The sequence below is a fragment of the Parus major genome, chromosome 1 (assembly GCF_001522545.3).
Source record: "Parus major isolate Abel chromosome 1, Parus_major1.1, whole genome shotgun sequence".
Taxonomy (NCBI): domain Eukaryota; kingdom Metazoa; phylum Chordata; class Aves; order Passeriformes; family Paridae; genus Parus; species Parus major.
Window position 1 is genome coordinate 28,994,370 of NC_031768.1, and position 16,811 is coordinate 29,011,180.

At 39.1% G+C, this 16,811-nt stretch overlaps 1 protein-coding gene across 1 annotated transcript in view; it reads right to left on the reverse strand.

Annotated features, from left to right (window-relative positions):
- Positions 1–4,235: 4,235 nt before the first annotated feature.
- SLC9A2 (solute carrier family 9 member A2) overlaps positions 4,236–16,811 on the reverse strand; it is a 33,525-nt gene continuing 20,949 nt past the window's right edge. Inside the window, exons 6-12 of the mRNA XM_015640451.1 lie at positions 15,449–15,538; positions 14,102–14,172; positions 12,500–12,661; positions 11,822–11,918; positions 10,788–10,919; positions 8,746–8,836; positions 4,236–6,740 (exon numbers count right to left, since the gene is read on the reverse strand). Of these exons, the coding sequence (XP_015495937.1) occupies positions 6,370–6,740; positions 8,746–8,836; positions 10,788–10,919; positions 11,822–11,918; positions 12,500–12,661; positions 14,102–14,172; positions 15,449–15,538 (1,014 nt within the window). The 3' untranslated portion in view covers positions 4,236–6,369. The remainder of the gene's footprint in view (positions 6,741–8,745; positions 8,837–10,787; positions 10,920–11,821; positions 11,919–12,499; positions 12,662–14,101; positions 14,173–15,448; positions 15,539–16,811) is intronic.

Here is a 16,811-nt window from a genome sequence, read left to right on the forward strand (position 1 = left end):
CATCATGTCGCTGTGTTTTCTTTCCCATCTTCCTCTGCTGAAGCTACAGCACAAAATAGAAATGTTCAAGTCAATATGAAGTGTGGATGCTTTACTTTTTTTCCTCAAGCCATGGTTAAAATAATTTGAACTTCTCTGCATTTCTCATAAAGGGTGTAGGAACCAAGGATTCAACCAAGAAGTGGCTTGGCAGTGAATGAAAAAGAAGAAGTCATATAAAACTGAGAAGCCTGCAATTTTGAGATGAAGTCCTTAAAGCTAGTGTTCCTGGTGCCTGGAGACCACATTTGCACCCTTGGTGCTGCCTCTTAGTTGCTATAACCATGCAAGTTCAGAGAGTGAAGAGTCAATGACATTCCTGCAGAGACAGAGATGTGATTCCCCCTTTTAAGTTGAGGGAGGAGCAGTTGCAGCTAATTTTGGCTACCATGTAGTGGGCAAACTACTGAATTACTCAGCTGTTCCTTGAATCCAGTTGTAGTATCTTCTGTAGGAGACTGTAACAAACCAGATCTGAATATGGACTAAAGGAAAACAATTTCTGCCAGCAAACCACTGCAAATTAAGATTTTTCTCTTGCTTGCTGTTACTTTATTTTGGGTTGGTTTTCCTGGGCCTGTAGGAAGGGTTAGGTTTTGGTTTGGTTTATTGGGTTTTTTTAGTCTTTGCCCTTCAAAATTTTCCCTTTGGTAAGTGATTTCTCTGATGATTTTGATCAGCTCATGTTGAAGAGGCTGTATATACATACTGATTTTGTTGCTTTTAAATGATGAAGCAAAGGGATTTTTTTTCCTGCTGGGGTAAGCTGTGCACTTTTGAAGAGATCCTTTATAAACATACCAGTTGTGGGGGGTTGACCCTGGCTGCACACCAGGTACCCACCAAAGCTACACCCCTCTGGAACTGGGCAGGGAAAATGAGAGAAAATCTAACAAAAGACTCAAGGTCAGGGAGAGATCGCTCATTGATAACTGTAATGAGAAAAATAGACTCAACTTGGGGAGATAATTGAATTTATTACCAATCAAAATCAGAGCAGGCTAATAAGAATTAAAATAAATTCTAAAAACACCTTCCTGCTACCCCTCCCTCCTTCCCAGGCTCTACCTCCTCTCCTGCTGCAGTGCAGGGAGATGAGTGAGACGGTCAGTTCATCACACATGGTTTCTGATGCTGCTCAAAGAGGAGTCCTTCCCCTGCTCCAGCGTGGTGTCCCTCCTACAGGAGGTAATTCTCCATGGACTTCTATGATGTGAGTCCTTCCCATGGGCTGCAGTTCTTCACTAACCACTCCAGCATGGGTCCCTTTCCACAGGGTGCAGTCCTTCAGGAACAGACTGCTCCAGTGTGAGTTCCCCACCAAGTCACAGGTCCTGCCAGCAAACCTGCTCTACAGTGGGCTCCTCTCTCCATGGGTCCAGGTCCTGCCAGGAGCCTGCTCCTGTGTGGGCTTCCCATGAGCTCACAGCCTCTTTTGGACATCCACCTGCTGTGACATGGGGTCCTCCTGAGGCTGCAGGTGGATATCCACTCCCTGTGGACCTCCAAGGACTGCAGGGCACAGCTGCCTCACCATGGTCTTCAGCACAACCTGCAGGGGAATCTCTGCTCCACAGCCTGGAGCACTTCCTCCCCTCCTGCACTGACCTTGGTGGCTGCAGGGTTGTTTCGCTTGTCTCTTCTCTGGCCACAACTGCTTCTGTGAAAGAACTTATTTTTTCCTTTTTTAATATGTTGTTAGACACTGATTGTCCTGGCCTTGGCCAGCAGTGGATCCATCTTGGAGCCAGCTGGTATTGGGTTGGTCAGACAAAGGGAAAGCTTCTGGCAGCTTCTCAGAGGAGCCACAACTATCCCCCCCAATACCAAAACATTGCCATGCAAAACCAATTCACCAGTTCTGCAGACTTCCATTTCTTGTCTAGTTTTCTTTCTTCTGCAGCACCATCACAGAGGTCAGTACCATTCTCATCTTCCAAGAGCAAGTTGATTACTGAGCAGATAATGCAGCAACAGGACAAATGCTGTTTATGATTTGGCTTGCTCATTAATTCAGGTTCTCTGTAGTGCCGGTACATTCCTGCTCCTGGGAACCTCTGTGGGTGCTGACAGTGCCAATATGGTTATGAGTGTTGTAGGATACCCTTGGGTAAATGATCCTTTATAGCCTGACACTTCGGCATTTGGAAACCAAAGACCTGCCTGCATTGTTATTGCTATACTATTGAAGATTAATTCACAAAGAGCTGATCATGAATCTTGTAAGATCATGAATCTTCTGAGAGTGTACTGAAGCCTGAACTTTGAGAATCAAATGATTGTAATTGAGGTCAGACTGCTTTTAGAAATGCAAGAGTATACAGCTTATTTTAAAGGGAAGTCTTGAAAAACTTCTGTTTTAATTTACAAAGATAAACTAATTCAAATTTTTAATTATTTTTTATCTCAACACCAAAGAACTATTTTTTTGAGATGTGCTACAGAGTAAGAACCAGTCTTCCATTCTGTCAAATATCTAGTAAATAGGAGGTCTCAGAGATGAAAAATTAAGTAAGCTGAAGTATTTAGAATTTCTTTTCCTTTTTGTGGCAAAAAATTACTTTTTGAAACAAAACCTGTGGCAATTAGGATGTCATATTTATGCACATTAACAAGGATATTTTTATTGGATCAGAGCTCTTGTGGTACAAAAATCATTCCAACATCCAATTTCAAAATCTTTCATCTTTTCTTCAGGGGCTGGAGGATGTTGACACAACTTGGACCATTCTGGAAATGGTGACCAGCTAAAGCATTTCTTAGAATGTCAGCTGATGTCTGGAATTGGTGGACTTGGCAGCTCTTGAAAAAGCTGGTGCAGGGTGTAGTGTGTTTGCTTCCAGAGAGCCCAAGATACCCTTCATAACAGCAGGCATGTTATTTTGGCAAAAATTTTAACTTTGTTTTTCCATGTGATTCCTATGTGGCTTTAGTACAGAAGGATATTCTCACAATTTTAAATTATTATGCAGCAAGGTTTTCTTTTGTTGAACTGGTTTCAGTGGGATTTGCATTATACTTTAGTGCAAAGTAGGACTGCCCTTAAAAATTTAGTTCTTTTGGCAAATTATTCTTGGGGTTTTTTTAAAGTATCTGCCTAAAAAAGGTAACTGGGTGTCTGTCTCCTCCAGGCCTTGTTATACCTACTTTCTTATCCTATTTCATTTTATAGGCCTCTCAGAAACTGAAGGGGAAATCCTGAAAACCCTAATTCAGAGTGGAATTGTATTCTCATGTTCTCCCTACAACCGGGATTTCTTCATCAAAAATGCACTAAAATATCTATACTACAGTGTACTGGGGAGTCCATCTGGTAACAAAATATTTCTGTGTGTCTTTGGCAAATTTCCCAGTCACTGCTGAAGATCTGGTTTCCTTGATAAAGCAGGAACGTTGTCCTCAGTCAATACATGACTTTCCCCATCAGATGGTGCTCGAGGACAGATTTATTGGGCATTTCATTCTCCAGCAGACACTGATACAACATGAAGCATGTGTCTCCTCTGCTGGCTCAAAAAAAGTACTCACGTGTTTTTCCTTTGCAGGAAAAGAAAAGAAAAAAGGACAAAGGTAAACCTCTGACCCAAACCACAGTAAGAGCTGAATGATAAGGGCTAACTGGAACAATGCCTGTGTCACCTGCTGCTGTCATTGCTACTGAAAAGGAGAGGACCCAGAAATCAGTTCCCAGACATGGCAAGGGTCTGATTCAGCAGTGGTGGAAAAGAGCCTGAAAAGGGTGGGAAGAATAGCAGAAGTGAGGAAGGCAGAGGGAACTCACAAGGACACAAAGTCCCAGGAGATTTGCAATTCTGCTTCACAGTGTGACCATGCTGGAGATGTGCCTTGATGCTTGAATTCTATGGATTTCAAAGTGCTTTGGAAAGGTAGAAACATATTATCATGTTTTGGAGCACCAAGAGCTTAAGACCATATTTCATAAAAATGACCTTCAATTTGATGTGTTTGTACTATGGGGCACCACTTTAAGCACAAATAATGTGAACATGCCCTGCATTAATGGGCAACCAGCATAGCAGTAGTGTTCCTGAAACCTGCATTCATTATTTAAAATTGTGCCATAAAAAATAACAACTGTTTGGAAAAAAAAGAAAGGCAGCTCTCCCCAAATAGAAGTCAAGTGCTTGGTCAGTACCAGCACACGAACAAGAAAACTCCATGGAGAGTAAACTAAATGTTGATGTGCAACATTTCACATTTATTTATTTATTGGGTCAGATTTCAGATCGGTTTGATCTAAAACAGCTAATCTAAAGAGTCTGATCCATAAGGAGGATGTTGTCTCAAAACTGGAATCAAAACTGGAGGCTTTCTTCTTATTCAAACGTGATCCAAATAATGCAGTGACATAGCACTCCTTGACAATTTTACAGATGAAAGTACTTTCCTGTTGAAAGACAAATTGAAATTTTTTTAAAACTTGCTGGCTTTGCTTGAACCCAATTTTATTTCCAACCAGGAGATGATCATTAGAGGACAGCTAAGTATTTATAGATTTACACAATCATCATCTGTTGAGAATAGCCATGAACATTTGGCTGAGATTTATAGGGTTCACACAGCCATTCCTCTGCAGCTTAGACTTTGCATCTGCCACACAGCAGAATTTTTCACAGCTGGAACAGAGGAAAAAGTCTAAAGGACCTGTACTAAGGAAAAAGTTTAGGAAGGTTTGATATTTCAAATACATACATGAAATAAATATTTTGGAAATCCTGTTAGAAGAAGGGAACTCTTACATCCCCATTTATCAGCCCCCACCCATGAACATTTGAAAGAAATCTACTTTGTGGATTTAAAAGGAAACTCTGATTTTTAATAGTTCTTTCAAAACAAGCTTAAATAAAAAAAAAAATCATCTTATTGCCCACAGATTTAGAAATGTGCTAATGAAAGAGAAAAGTTATGATTTCACAGTGTACATTCTTCAATGAAAGTTATCAATTTTGTAACAAGTAGAAAGAAAATTATTTCTGCATTGTACTGAAATGTGTATCTGTGCTAAAGCAAGCTCAGTACTTAGATTAAGTGGGACAGAAAGTGCAAATTCCTGAGAGCTACAGTTAAGTATCATTTATTTTAATGTACCCTCCCTTCCCATACGCCCTCAAATGGCAACCATCGATGCTAGGATCAAGAAGTCCATGTTATTAAGGTGCACAGTGTCTTCAGCTGATTCCAGGGCCCCACTGTGCTACTTTTCTGTAGAAGCAAATTAGATGGAACATTTTTGTTCCTTGGAGTGCATAGCTCAGACAAAGTAAAGATTATCTTTCCACTTTTACAGATGAGGAAAAAAAAGTAAAACAAATTAACCAGGGTCACAAGCATGAGTTGAATGAGCTTTCTTGAGTCTCAGTGGTCCCTGACTCAAACAGGAGACTGCTTGCTCTGCCTACGTGCAGTGCTCTGCAACTATTCTACTGTTCTGTTTGCATTACATTGCAACCAAGTAACTAAGGTGCAAAAAAGCAATTTTGATTCAGAACATTATTTATGCACTTGAAGTTTTCTGGTTTTAGGCCTTCTGGTGTTCTGCTAAGTGCTCTCAGTTCTTGCTGACGTAAGTGAAAGGCAAGGTAATTCAGTTTTTCTTTGGTGATCCTTAGTACCTTTCAAAGGTAACATATTGCCAAAAATTCAGAAAGTAAAAATTCAAGCTATTCAGGTCTTTGTTGAAAGTCCTTTTTGCAAGCTGTAATTGCAATCCTGCCCCTGCAGCTTGTTTCTTCTCTTCTTCCTCTTTTTCTGCATCAGAGGTCTTCAAACAAACTAGGCTTCAGGAATACATTTATTCTTCTTTACAAGTCTATATGATAGGTGCATTGTGCAGTTGTCAGTGTTATTCATGTTGAAGCTCTGGTTAAAATGAGTATTATTGATTATAAATAAAATCTGAAATGATACACAAGTTTAGGGTATTTTTTAAGAATTCATTCATCACTGGACTTTAAACAATTATTTCAATGGAAAACTGGGTATTGAACCTTCATGACTTGGTTCCATGAGAGATGATATCATAAGGCACATTTCAATACTATTTTAACAGTGGAAATAACATAATTAAATTAAAACATTTCCATAAGTTATTTATAAAAGAGATTTTTTTTTTAATGTCTTTAACTTTGCAATTGCTCCAGCATTCCTTTCACTTAGTTAATGGAGTTGATTTAACTCAAATGGAAGTGGTTAAACCCAGATTGAGGCTTGTTTTGTTATTTTGATGGATCCCACAGTCTGATCAGATAGTTGAGAATCCTAATTCAATATGTCCATGGTTTATTATCAACAGTTCTCCTTTGGCTATGTTCAGTAAGGCTGGTTCTCAGGCTTATTTCTCTGCCTGTCCCCTTGCGATGCCTGCCTAACCAACCGTGGTGGTGGCATGGGTCTTGCTGACCCGTGGTCTGCAGTCAGATCTTCCCTGCTCAAAGTGCCAAATCTTGGTCTCGTCAGCAGTGGCTGCCTGAAGCCAATGGATGGCTGAGGCAAGGTGCTTGGGTCCTGCTGCTCTCCTCGTCCGTCCTGGCTCCCGTCAACTTCGTTCTTCCACTCCACCCTAAACTCAGGTAGTGGCCTCTGTTGTCTCAGTCTCTGCTCTCTCAAGATTTTCCCTGCTCTGGGCCTTAGATTGAGCACTGTGGTAGCAGCATCCAAATCAGAGTCACTGCTGTCACCCACTGTTAATTGGAAACAAAAGTATAGTTTTAGGTGTAGAATATAACTGTTTCAGGAATATTTGAGTAACAGCACACTGAGCTCTTGCAGCCACAGAATAAAGTTTCCCCATGTTTTTCTATATTCAGTGCTTTCTTAGCCCCAGTAACAGCCTCTTAACTCTGCCAAAATAGGTGACACATTTAACTTAAAAACATCTCTACCTCACAAGTGTGATTTATAGAAAGGCCTCACTCAACTGCTTCTTGCTTGCCAAGAGCTCCCCTAATTGAAGTAACATTTCCCCAGTTCAGGGAAATTTCCACTTCTCTAGACAGAAAAAAACCTGTCTCTCTCTGAGCTTAGGGTCTAGTCCGTGCTTATATCCAAGCAGGATACCAAAATTAGATTTCTCAGCCTCACATGTCATGCAATTTAAACCTAGAGGCATTTCCAGAGCACAACATGTACAGAAACTTGACTTTGGAAAAGGAGCATCAATATTCTACCAGGCAGAGGATCTCTCAGTGTCAATGGGTAGAAATATCCAATCCTTGATAAGGCTGTAGGATTGTAGGACATGAAACAGAATCAACAGGGCAAATCTTATAGGTTGCAAGTGCTGCAGACTCATCCTCTCACTCACAGCAGGGTAGAATATGCTCTAGGGAAAGCTGGCATAGTTGTTTAGGGAATGCCCTTAAATGATCCTTGCCAGGTAAACCAAGCTGGAGATGGTCTGGATGTGCACATGTGCATATATTTTTTGCCAATAAACTTCTTTAAAAAGAATGAACATCTTCATCAAAACTTGCACACTTGAGTCATTTGATAAAAATTTTAACAACAGTTTATGAATGCCTCAGATTTTTTCTTAGACTTAAATCAGATATGATGTTTTAAATATATCAAAGTAAACAACTGTGTATTGTGCAACTGTCATAAGAACAACTTAGATTAGTAGCCTTCATGTTATTTCTTTTAAAAAGGTGAGGAAGGGGTCAAAAAACATATCACCATGTAATTGTCCATTCACCCAGATAATTATATATCAAGGAAGGTCTTCATCAGACTGTGTTTTCAGGCTTTTCCCTTCTAAATATGTCAAATAATATATTTTTTGACAATTGAATAATCTGGAGGCATATTTTCTCTTTAATTCTAGGTGACAGTAGGTGACCTCTGCAGATTAACTACAGAATAAAAGGCATCCTACACTCAGGAGAGCAAAGATATCATTAACAGACAAAAACACAGTATATTGTTAAATTAATTGGGAAACGTGGAAAACTAATTGGGGTGGAGATCAAGAAATTTTTGCAACTCTGCAGAGATTTCTTCTTCCCAGCAAGAGAACTTGATGACAGCTTGCCATAAAGAAAATGCTCCCAAGTATAATATAAGTATGATAATGAAACCAGTAACAATCAAAAGTAATATATAGAATTTGGGAAAGTTTTCACATCAAATATTTGTGCTCCAACAGATTTTTTTTTGTTGTTGTTAGAACTTAAGGACTACCATATATTACCTTTGTGAGTTTAGGCAGGGGAAAAAATTTTGCAATTTGGTTGTACACCACAGCATTTTGAGTTCTTCATGAAAACAATAAACTAGATCTACTGTCCACATTACCCTCTCTGGTTTGGTTCTCAGAGCAGTGTCCTCTACCCTGACCCCAGAGAGAAAAGAACCAAATAGCTCATAATCCAGGAGAGATATCTGGACATTATGGAATAAAGATGAGCAGAATAAGCCATGGCAGTGTTCCTGGTGCAAAAGTGCAGCTGCTGCTTGCTGACATGAGATGTGCTGGGAGGACTATGCCAGAATGGAATAGGAAGTGAGAAAGCCCCACAAAACCCTGCTGTCCAGGGCATTTCTCTACACTCACATTTCTGCTTTAGGACACACTGCTTTAAATGCTCTAATTTGCTGATTTCTCTACATCATCCCTGGAAAAACCTTCCTTCTATGTAAGCAAAACGACTGCAGCACAGTAAGAGAAAAGCAGAAAAATTTCATTACCTCTGGAAGATGTTTTATTTCTCACGCGTAGTTTCTCTGGGAGTTTAGTGTTCTTAGGAAGTGAAAGGAATCTTTTAGTATTTGCTGCAGCCTGCATACAAAGAAAACCAGAACATTTTAAGGCACTGCAGCCTTAACCTGCATAATGCATGTTAAGATACACAGCTGAGGCTTGAACAGGTTTATGTAGCTAAAGGGCTGGAGAGTAGTTTCAGATTAGCTAATATGTGATCTTTTACTACACACTCAGTGCTGATTGCTGGCTGAAGTCTGTGCTAACTAAGGTAAAGACTGAATCATCTCAAGCAGTTTAATCAAATGAAAGCCTAGTGATATGCCCTCTGAGATCAGGGTTAATAAATGTATGGTCTCTAATCTCATCCTTGGCCGCGCAGGTTTTCCTAAAAGGAAAATGCTGCAAGCATGGCACTTCACACAGCTCCATGTTTAAAACTTGTTTAAAACTTTTTATTAGTCAGCTGCAAAAAATTTGGGTGAGACTGAAGTTTGTGTTCAAGAACTAATCTGTATTCTGATCCAGCAAGTGCTTTATACATATAAATGGCTTTATACAGCTGACTAGTCACACTGCAGCTGATGAGGAAGTCAGGCACCAGCATGATCATTTACCAGTTCAGGGCATAAAATCCTTGTTTTCCCCAGACTAGGATTTAAAGGGTCTGGGAACAGACCACATTGCATACTTCCTGGAACATGAGAGGTACTTTCCAGGACAAGTTGTTTTTTTTTAAAAATCAAGTTTCTCAAGGACATCCTTTCTTACATTTGCTACAAAGATTTTTAAAATCTTTACAGTCTACCAGCTCTCCTCTGTTCATACCATTACTTGTGGCAGACCCAAAGGGAACCTGTAAGGAAATTTATTTTCCCTTAAAGATTTTTCCTCTTTGGATTTTTACTATTTTCTTCTTTCTCCTCTTCCCTCTGTGGAGGATTTATCCAAGGATAATTACTCTTAAAATTATAGCCGGTGTGTTTTAAAAAGTTATCAGACATCCTTTTTCTCTTCCTGCCCCAAAAGTCCTTCTGAGTCTCCTCACTATTCCACACAGTAAATAATTTAATTGTATGAAAAAGATAATATATGTAACTATGGTTGAGAGGGAAAAAAAATCATTCAGGAACAGTCTTATTGTCATAATTAACACCACAGTAGCTCTGGTAATGATCACCTATGAGACACAGCCCTTTTGGGACTGCTGAAAGACAACTGTATCAATGCAGACAACAGTCACTAATTATTCCTGTAACATGAAAATACATATACACAGGATGGCTAATTTCTTTGATACCTGATATGACCCAAAGGATAAGTTTCCCTGCCTAATTAGGGTGTTCCATTCCAGTACAGTTGAAAGTTTACTACTGCAGGAATCCCTCAAAGAGCCAAATATTATCATGCCACAGCAATCCTTGTAAGTGGAGGGAGTTTTCCTAACCAGTGCCAAAATCTGAAAGCCTGATTGTATTTATTATTATATTATTTTATTATTATATTATTATATTATTATATTATTTAGTATTTTATGAATACTAAAGAGCATACAATATTTTTCAAGTGAAGAGCTTGCTCTGACTGATGTGGTCAAAAGTCCTCCCCTATATACTGGAGCTTATTGTAACTAGCTTTTCTATCTCAAAGTCATTTTTAACCTTTAATCATCCACATTTCATCAAAATACTGATAGAGATTACTGATCCTATGTACATTGTGTACAGAGCCTTTATAGCTTCTCTGAGGTAAAATTATGGCAGCAGATCCCACTCCCATATCACATTCTGCAAGACTGAACCTTTGCTGAAGGTGTCAACACAAATTAAGGGGCTCCTGTGTGCAACTCACAGTGTGTGATATTACATGTGCAGTTGTCTTCCAAATTCAGGATTTTTTCCTGCATTTCAGAAGATTTTTTTTTCTGCATTACAGTTACCTACAAAGAGTAGCTTTCAATAAAAATTAAAAAGAAAACAACAAACCAACAGACAAAAAAACCCCAAAAAACACCACAAAATGCAAGTACCGGTCTTTCCCTTGACAGGCTGTTTGTTTTCCTCAGGCTCTCCCTAAGGCTGTGCCGGCGACGGATCAGAATTTCCTTGGCCTGCTTTTCACTTGCATCTGCAGCCAGGCTATGTCGGTTGTAGGACATTGTCTGAAATAGAAAAGCAGTGATGGAAAGCATGGTGTCAAATGTGTTGGACTATATGAACATGGAAAAATAGGCTTTTTGCTTTAATAAGCATCATAAATCCTTGTGAACAAGGTCATATTGCAGATGATTAAGAACAAGAACAATAATTATGCCAAGAATGTTCTTATTCATCTGCTTCACAGCCACCTGTTTTGTTTGGGTTTTTTTTTGTTTCGTTTTCGTTCTTTTTTTTTTTAACCTGCTGATATTTATAATGAAAGACAAAATAGAAGAAACTGGCTTACTACCATGTTTACCCCCACACTGTAGTAGCTTGGTTAGTATGTCAGTAGAGGACACACATTTGAAAGTGATGAGTCCCCTAGAGGGAAGTCATTTTTACCTCCAGCAATCTGAAGCTTGCTCAATTTTTGAATGTTTTCCAAGGGCTCAGGCATTCAAACTACTTAGCCACAGGAGGATAAATGTGAAATGTCCTTTTGCTTCTATTTCACTGTTTTTCCAGTTCATCATCTCTGCTCTTAATACAAACAACTTTACAACTGGAGGCAAATAAAAAATCTAATCCCATATCATGCAGTGACCAATATACTGATACAAGCAGACAATGTTGGCTTGAACTGGCACCTATGATCCTATTTTAATGCTGCAGGTACGTTAGAGGTAATAAGACAAAAACATTAAGCCTTATCAAGTGTATAAGATCGAGTAAGTACACAAAGGAATGCGAATATGCTACTGTACATATGACAAAATATAGATTCAAGGCAACAGAAGTAAATAAGAGCATTATTTGCTATTATGTGGTGGAGCAGATGTATTAGCTCAAAGACGTGTTAGGAAGATATTCAGTATATTACAAGAGCAGTGGGATATTTATGTAGGCAAAAGTTCATCCTTACTCGATGTCGTATTTGGTAGAGATTCTTTGTTAATATTTCTCGCATGTTTTCCATTTCAGTGGGAGAAAGGGGCTTTATCTTCCCTTCATGATAGTCACTGTGGAAGAATGAAAAAAAAAAAGGAAAATAGGGGAGAAGGAGGGTGAGAGAGGGAGGAAAAGAGAGAGAGAATGTTTATATTTTTATGGTCAGGAATGGCATTTGAATTATTTCCTTTGTTAGAGCTGGAAACAACATTTCAAAACAACCACATAATAGGTGAAGATGTAACATGCAGAAATGAAATCTTGATTTCATTTGAATCTGTGGTAAGAAAACAAAATGTGATAAAAATTACAATAATTTGTCCATGGTACTACTCAAAACGCCTTTCAGGGTTCCCTTGTGAGCTATTCTCAGCAGACAGGCAGGCACATGTTCAAGTCCACCTCCGCCCTACACGGCAGATCAATGTTCCAGTGAGCAGCTGTCCCAGTGAAACTGCACAGCCTGGAAGAACACAGCGCTTCACCTGAAGCTACAGGCAAAAGGCTCTTGTTTCACATCCCCTTACTGTTCTGGTAACATTAGGACATGAAGTACCCTAAGTCAAAGTGATTATCCTGCCGACAGCCCAGGCTGTGAATAAAGTGTGTGACCCAGCTGAGACGCTTGTCCATGCTGGCATCCCTTGCTTACCTGAGAGACACCGATGATGGGACCTTGCTTATCATTCCACTCTCTGCCATCTCAATGGCATGCTTGATTTCTAGCTTCTTGTATAAAGAAACAATGCTGGATTTGGGCTGGTTCTCACGGATTAGAAGTCTTCGCAGGTATTTATTGTCGAACTTTTTAAACCTGTACGTGAGGCAAACCAGCCCAACCAGTTAATTTTTACTGTGCATAGTCAAGGAAAGCCAATATATTCCAGTTAATGAAATTTTAAAGGACTTTATTGTCAGGGAATGTGTCTGTTCATGTTAACAACCTAATGCTGAGTAACCTAAGAAAGGGTCAATTTCAGCTTTACTTCAGATAGATAGTCTTAAGCTGTGTTTGAGGAAATATGTTAATGGGCAGTCTCCCTAGAAGCAATTTTAAGCTTTTAGGTATTCTATGTTCTTAGAAAATATTATTTTTAATTCTCTGTTTTCACCAAGGCAAGGAGAACATTAAATATTTACTGTGATAACAAATAAAAGGCCAAAATTTGCATCAACTGCTTTTTCTTTGAAATTTTAGCCTGCTTTTGTAAAACTTTAGAAGTTCTTCCTTTCTCTAAAGCAACTGCACCCCCTTGGATGCTTAGTGAAAAAATATTGATTACAGCTGGTGTTGACTTTGTTTGTCAGAAAATATTTTGCCCTCCAGACATTCTGAAATTATTCTTGAATTTGGGTATGAAGGTCATGAAGAGGTGGGACTCTCCTTTGCTCTGCACCCTTTTCATTAAAGATCTCACACAGACTGGAGGAGAACCAGGCTGAGTAAACAGAAGTTGTACCCTTGTCACGCATCTGTCAGGAAATTGTCCTCATTGTGTTGTCCCCAAGTCACTTGGAGAGGGCTCTCCTCAGCCATTCCTGCTGGTGCTATTCTCTCTTTATAAAAAACACTTAAATTCTTCTTGGAGTGGAGACTAGAGGGTGGTGAGCAGTGACCATGCTTTGGGTCTAAAGAATTTGGGTGTGAAAGGAATTAGATCCAACCTAATGATGATGATTCAGCAGATAAAGTAAAAATTTGAATTATTCAGGTAATGCCAGAGGTAATCTTCTTAACTGATACTAAGTCTTAAGTAATACCATCAAGACCTGTGGAGCTGCCTGCCATTAGGATCTCTCATGTATCTCATGCCAGCTGTTGCCTTGATCTTTTTAGAAGAAATTCAATAGCTTTTTTATGTTTACCTTCAAATAGGAGGCTAACCCATCACTTAACTGCCCTAAGAAATACAGTTTGCAGGAAGACAGCTGTGTGGGATGAAAGGCTCAGCAGACACACAGGAAATGCTCTGCAACAGTCAGAAACATGCACCCTCAGAAGGTACCATACTTCACCCTGGGATCAGAGAGCTGCCTTTCTTCCCAGCAGGACACTCTGTTGTACTTGCTTGTGGTTTAGTAAAAGACATTGTTTTTCTAGTTTCCCTTTGAAACCCACATGTTCTAAAAACAACCATACATTTTCAAGAATAAACGCTGAAAATGAAATATGATGCCTGACAGCCTTTGTTTGTTGCTGCAGAGCCGTTTCAGCCTCTCTTGTATAACAAAGAGTTTCAAATGCAACTCTTACTTATCTCTCCAAAAGTTGTGACCCCAGTGTCCACACACGTCTTCAATTCCAGTCTTCACGTGGTCAAAGAACTAAAGGAAAACATTGGTTCATTACATAAAGACTTCACTTGGCATGTCCTTAGACTAATTAGTTTCCAACTTACTTTAAAACAGAAACATCTAGTCAAAACTCAGGATAATGCTTCAGTTTTACCAAAAGCAGTCCAAACCAAGCTCAAAGACAGAATCTGTTTCTTTCCCCCAAATCTTCCTTAGCTCACAGCCACAAAAGGACAGAAGCTAGCTGCTAATTTCCTCAGTGTCAATCTTGCTCAGCTCCTGTCTGAAACTAAAGGTTCTTCCCATATTTTCACTCATTTGAAATTCCCTAACCACTCATTGCTATGCCTGGAACTTCCCCAGTGAGGCAAGTATGACATTACGGAGAAGAGAATCTCAGTGGACAGAAGCTTCCTACATCGGCGCCAGCTCCTCAGGATGCACACACAGAACTGAGAGCTAGCACTAGGTCCTGAGCTCCTATTTTAGGAATTTGTATCATCTTAAAGCATCCTGCCCACCTAATATTAGAAACACACTCTTCCTGAGTCTATTACCAATTATGAAAAACTGAATCAGTTCAGCTAAGGTCTCACTTGACCCCAGAGGCGGCATGTTTGCCTTTAATTCAGGAATCATCATAAGGGTCTCTCAGTCTCAGGGGAAAACCCCACTAGACATGTCCAAAGGATAAGCTCTAAAAGGACACTTTCAGATGCCTAGATTGGCTTTTTCCCCAAATGTGGCCCTTACTATTCCTCACTTTGGAAATTTCAAACCACTTGCCTCAAGTATGCTGCAAAGGGAAATACGTTGGAGAAGATGCATGGCTAATAATCTGCAACAATTGGAGACACACATATACCAAACATATTTCCATAAAAAGACTGATGATGTAAAAGTTAAGTAAGTTTAAGAGTGTGTTTAAGAGAAGTTTGCATTTGTTTAACTAATTAGATTAAATCAAATACAGTATAATGTAATTAAATAAAGCCAAAGGTTTTCTGATGGAGCCAAATTATAAAAAAAACATATCTCATGTGTGAAATAGACTACAGAAAGATAATTTACTTCTGGATCTGAACAATTAAGACAGTGAGAGATTCCAAAATAATTATACGTAACACTAATTTTGGTAATTGCCGAAAGTTAAATATAAACTTTACAATTATTGTGCTTATAACAGCTATCAAAAAGAAATCTAGTACAACTTCTCCATAATACTGATGCTGAATGTCTGTCTGAATGTGACTAGGAATTTCATCTATACAAGGCTTTCACCTATGATACTGAGGCTGCAACATACCCTGTTATAAATCTCTTCACTAACAGCAGGCTGCTTCTTATTTGACCTTTTGACATCAAGGAACTCCACTAGTGGACGAATTGTTATTCCCTGTGAAGAAAAAAAGAACACAATAATTATAAAAGTGAATTCATTCTTTTGATTAGCAGGTTTTGCACTTAGCTATGAGGTCCTTGTCAGCTCAGACTCCATTAATGCAACAGGAGGAAGAAAGGGACACCCTAGAACCAAGAGGTCCAAGAGGGTCAGCCTAACAGAACCTACCAGGAATACATCATGTACCCCATCCACAGTAATTTTAAACCTTTTTTATTTTTTTTTCAGTTTCGTTATGTGTTAGAAAAACTGAATTAATAAAATGATCCCCTGCAATTTCAAAATGAACATGCAAAGTCCTCATTTCTGGTGATTATTTCCAAAATAGATATTCAAAATATGGAAACAGTTTTGTCATTGATTTCTAAGATCATGAAAATAAGGTTTTTTGTAAATTTGTATCCTTGCCTGGCCATTCTCAGAGAAAGAACAAAAAGGTTTGGCTATCCCTAAATGATATAATGGTTTTCAACAATTGTTTGTGGAAGAATTAAGATAATTTGCTTACTTGTACAGACACACTGGCACAGGGGAAAGGAATGAATCTCCTCTGGTGTTGAGATCAGTCCCTACTATCTCAGACACCCAGGTCACATTTCTTTTCGTAAATGAATCAAGAGTTATCTTAAAAGTAGTTAGGTTTCTTTGCCCCATTGCTCATAATGGAACACTCATCCTGAACCTTATTGTTCCAATAAATAGAAAGCTGCTTCTTAATTGCATCATGGTCACTGCGTACCACTTTGTTCTTGTGCCAACATTTGTCTTTTTAGTTTAAACAGTGTTCACTCCCTCATATAAACAGTAATTATAGTTCGTCTTCTCCCTCATCTTGCTAAGGCCAAGGCATCCTGGTCTCCTTTCACATGACAGGCTTACCATGATCACTCCAGAACGTGCCCCTGTGCTCTAATGGAAATCCCTGTCTCATTGTGTCCTAAGATCAGATTTGCCTTTCTTCTGTCCCCACTGTATTGTTGACTTAAAATCCACCCCATTACCAACTAGTACACCTGCATTTCTTCCCCTTTCTATTTTTTCCCAAATCAAAGATTCTCATTTCAGAAGAGAAATTACTAATAAGAAAGTCCTTGCAAGAACACGTTTGCACACATTACTGTTCAGTTTCATTCTGTTCCTTTCATATTGGCTCTCAGTTCTTTCTACAGGATACTCTATCTCATTGTCACCCTGAGAACACTTTTCAAAATCTGTCATCAAGAAACAAGCAACAAAAACTCCTGCATTTATGTGCCATGGTCAATGA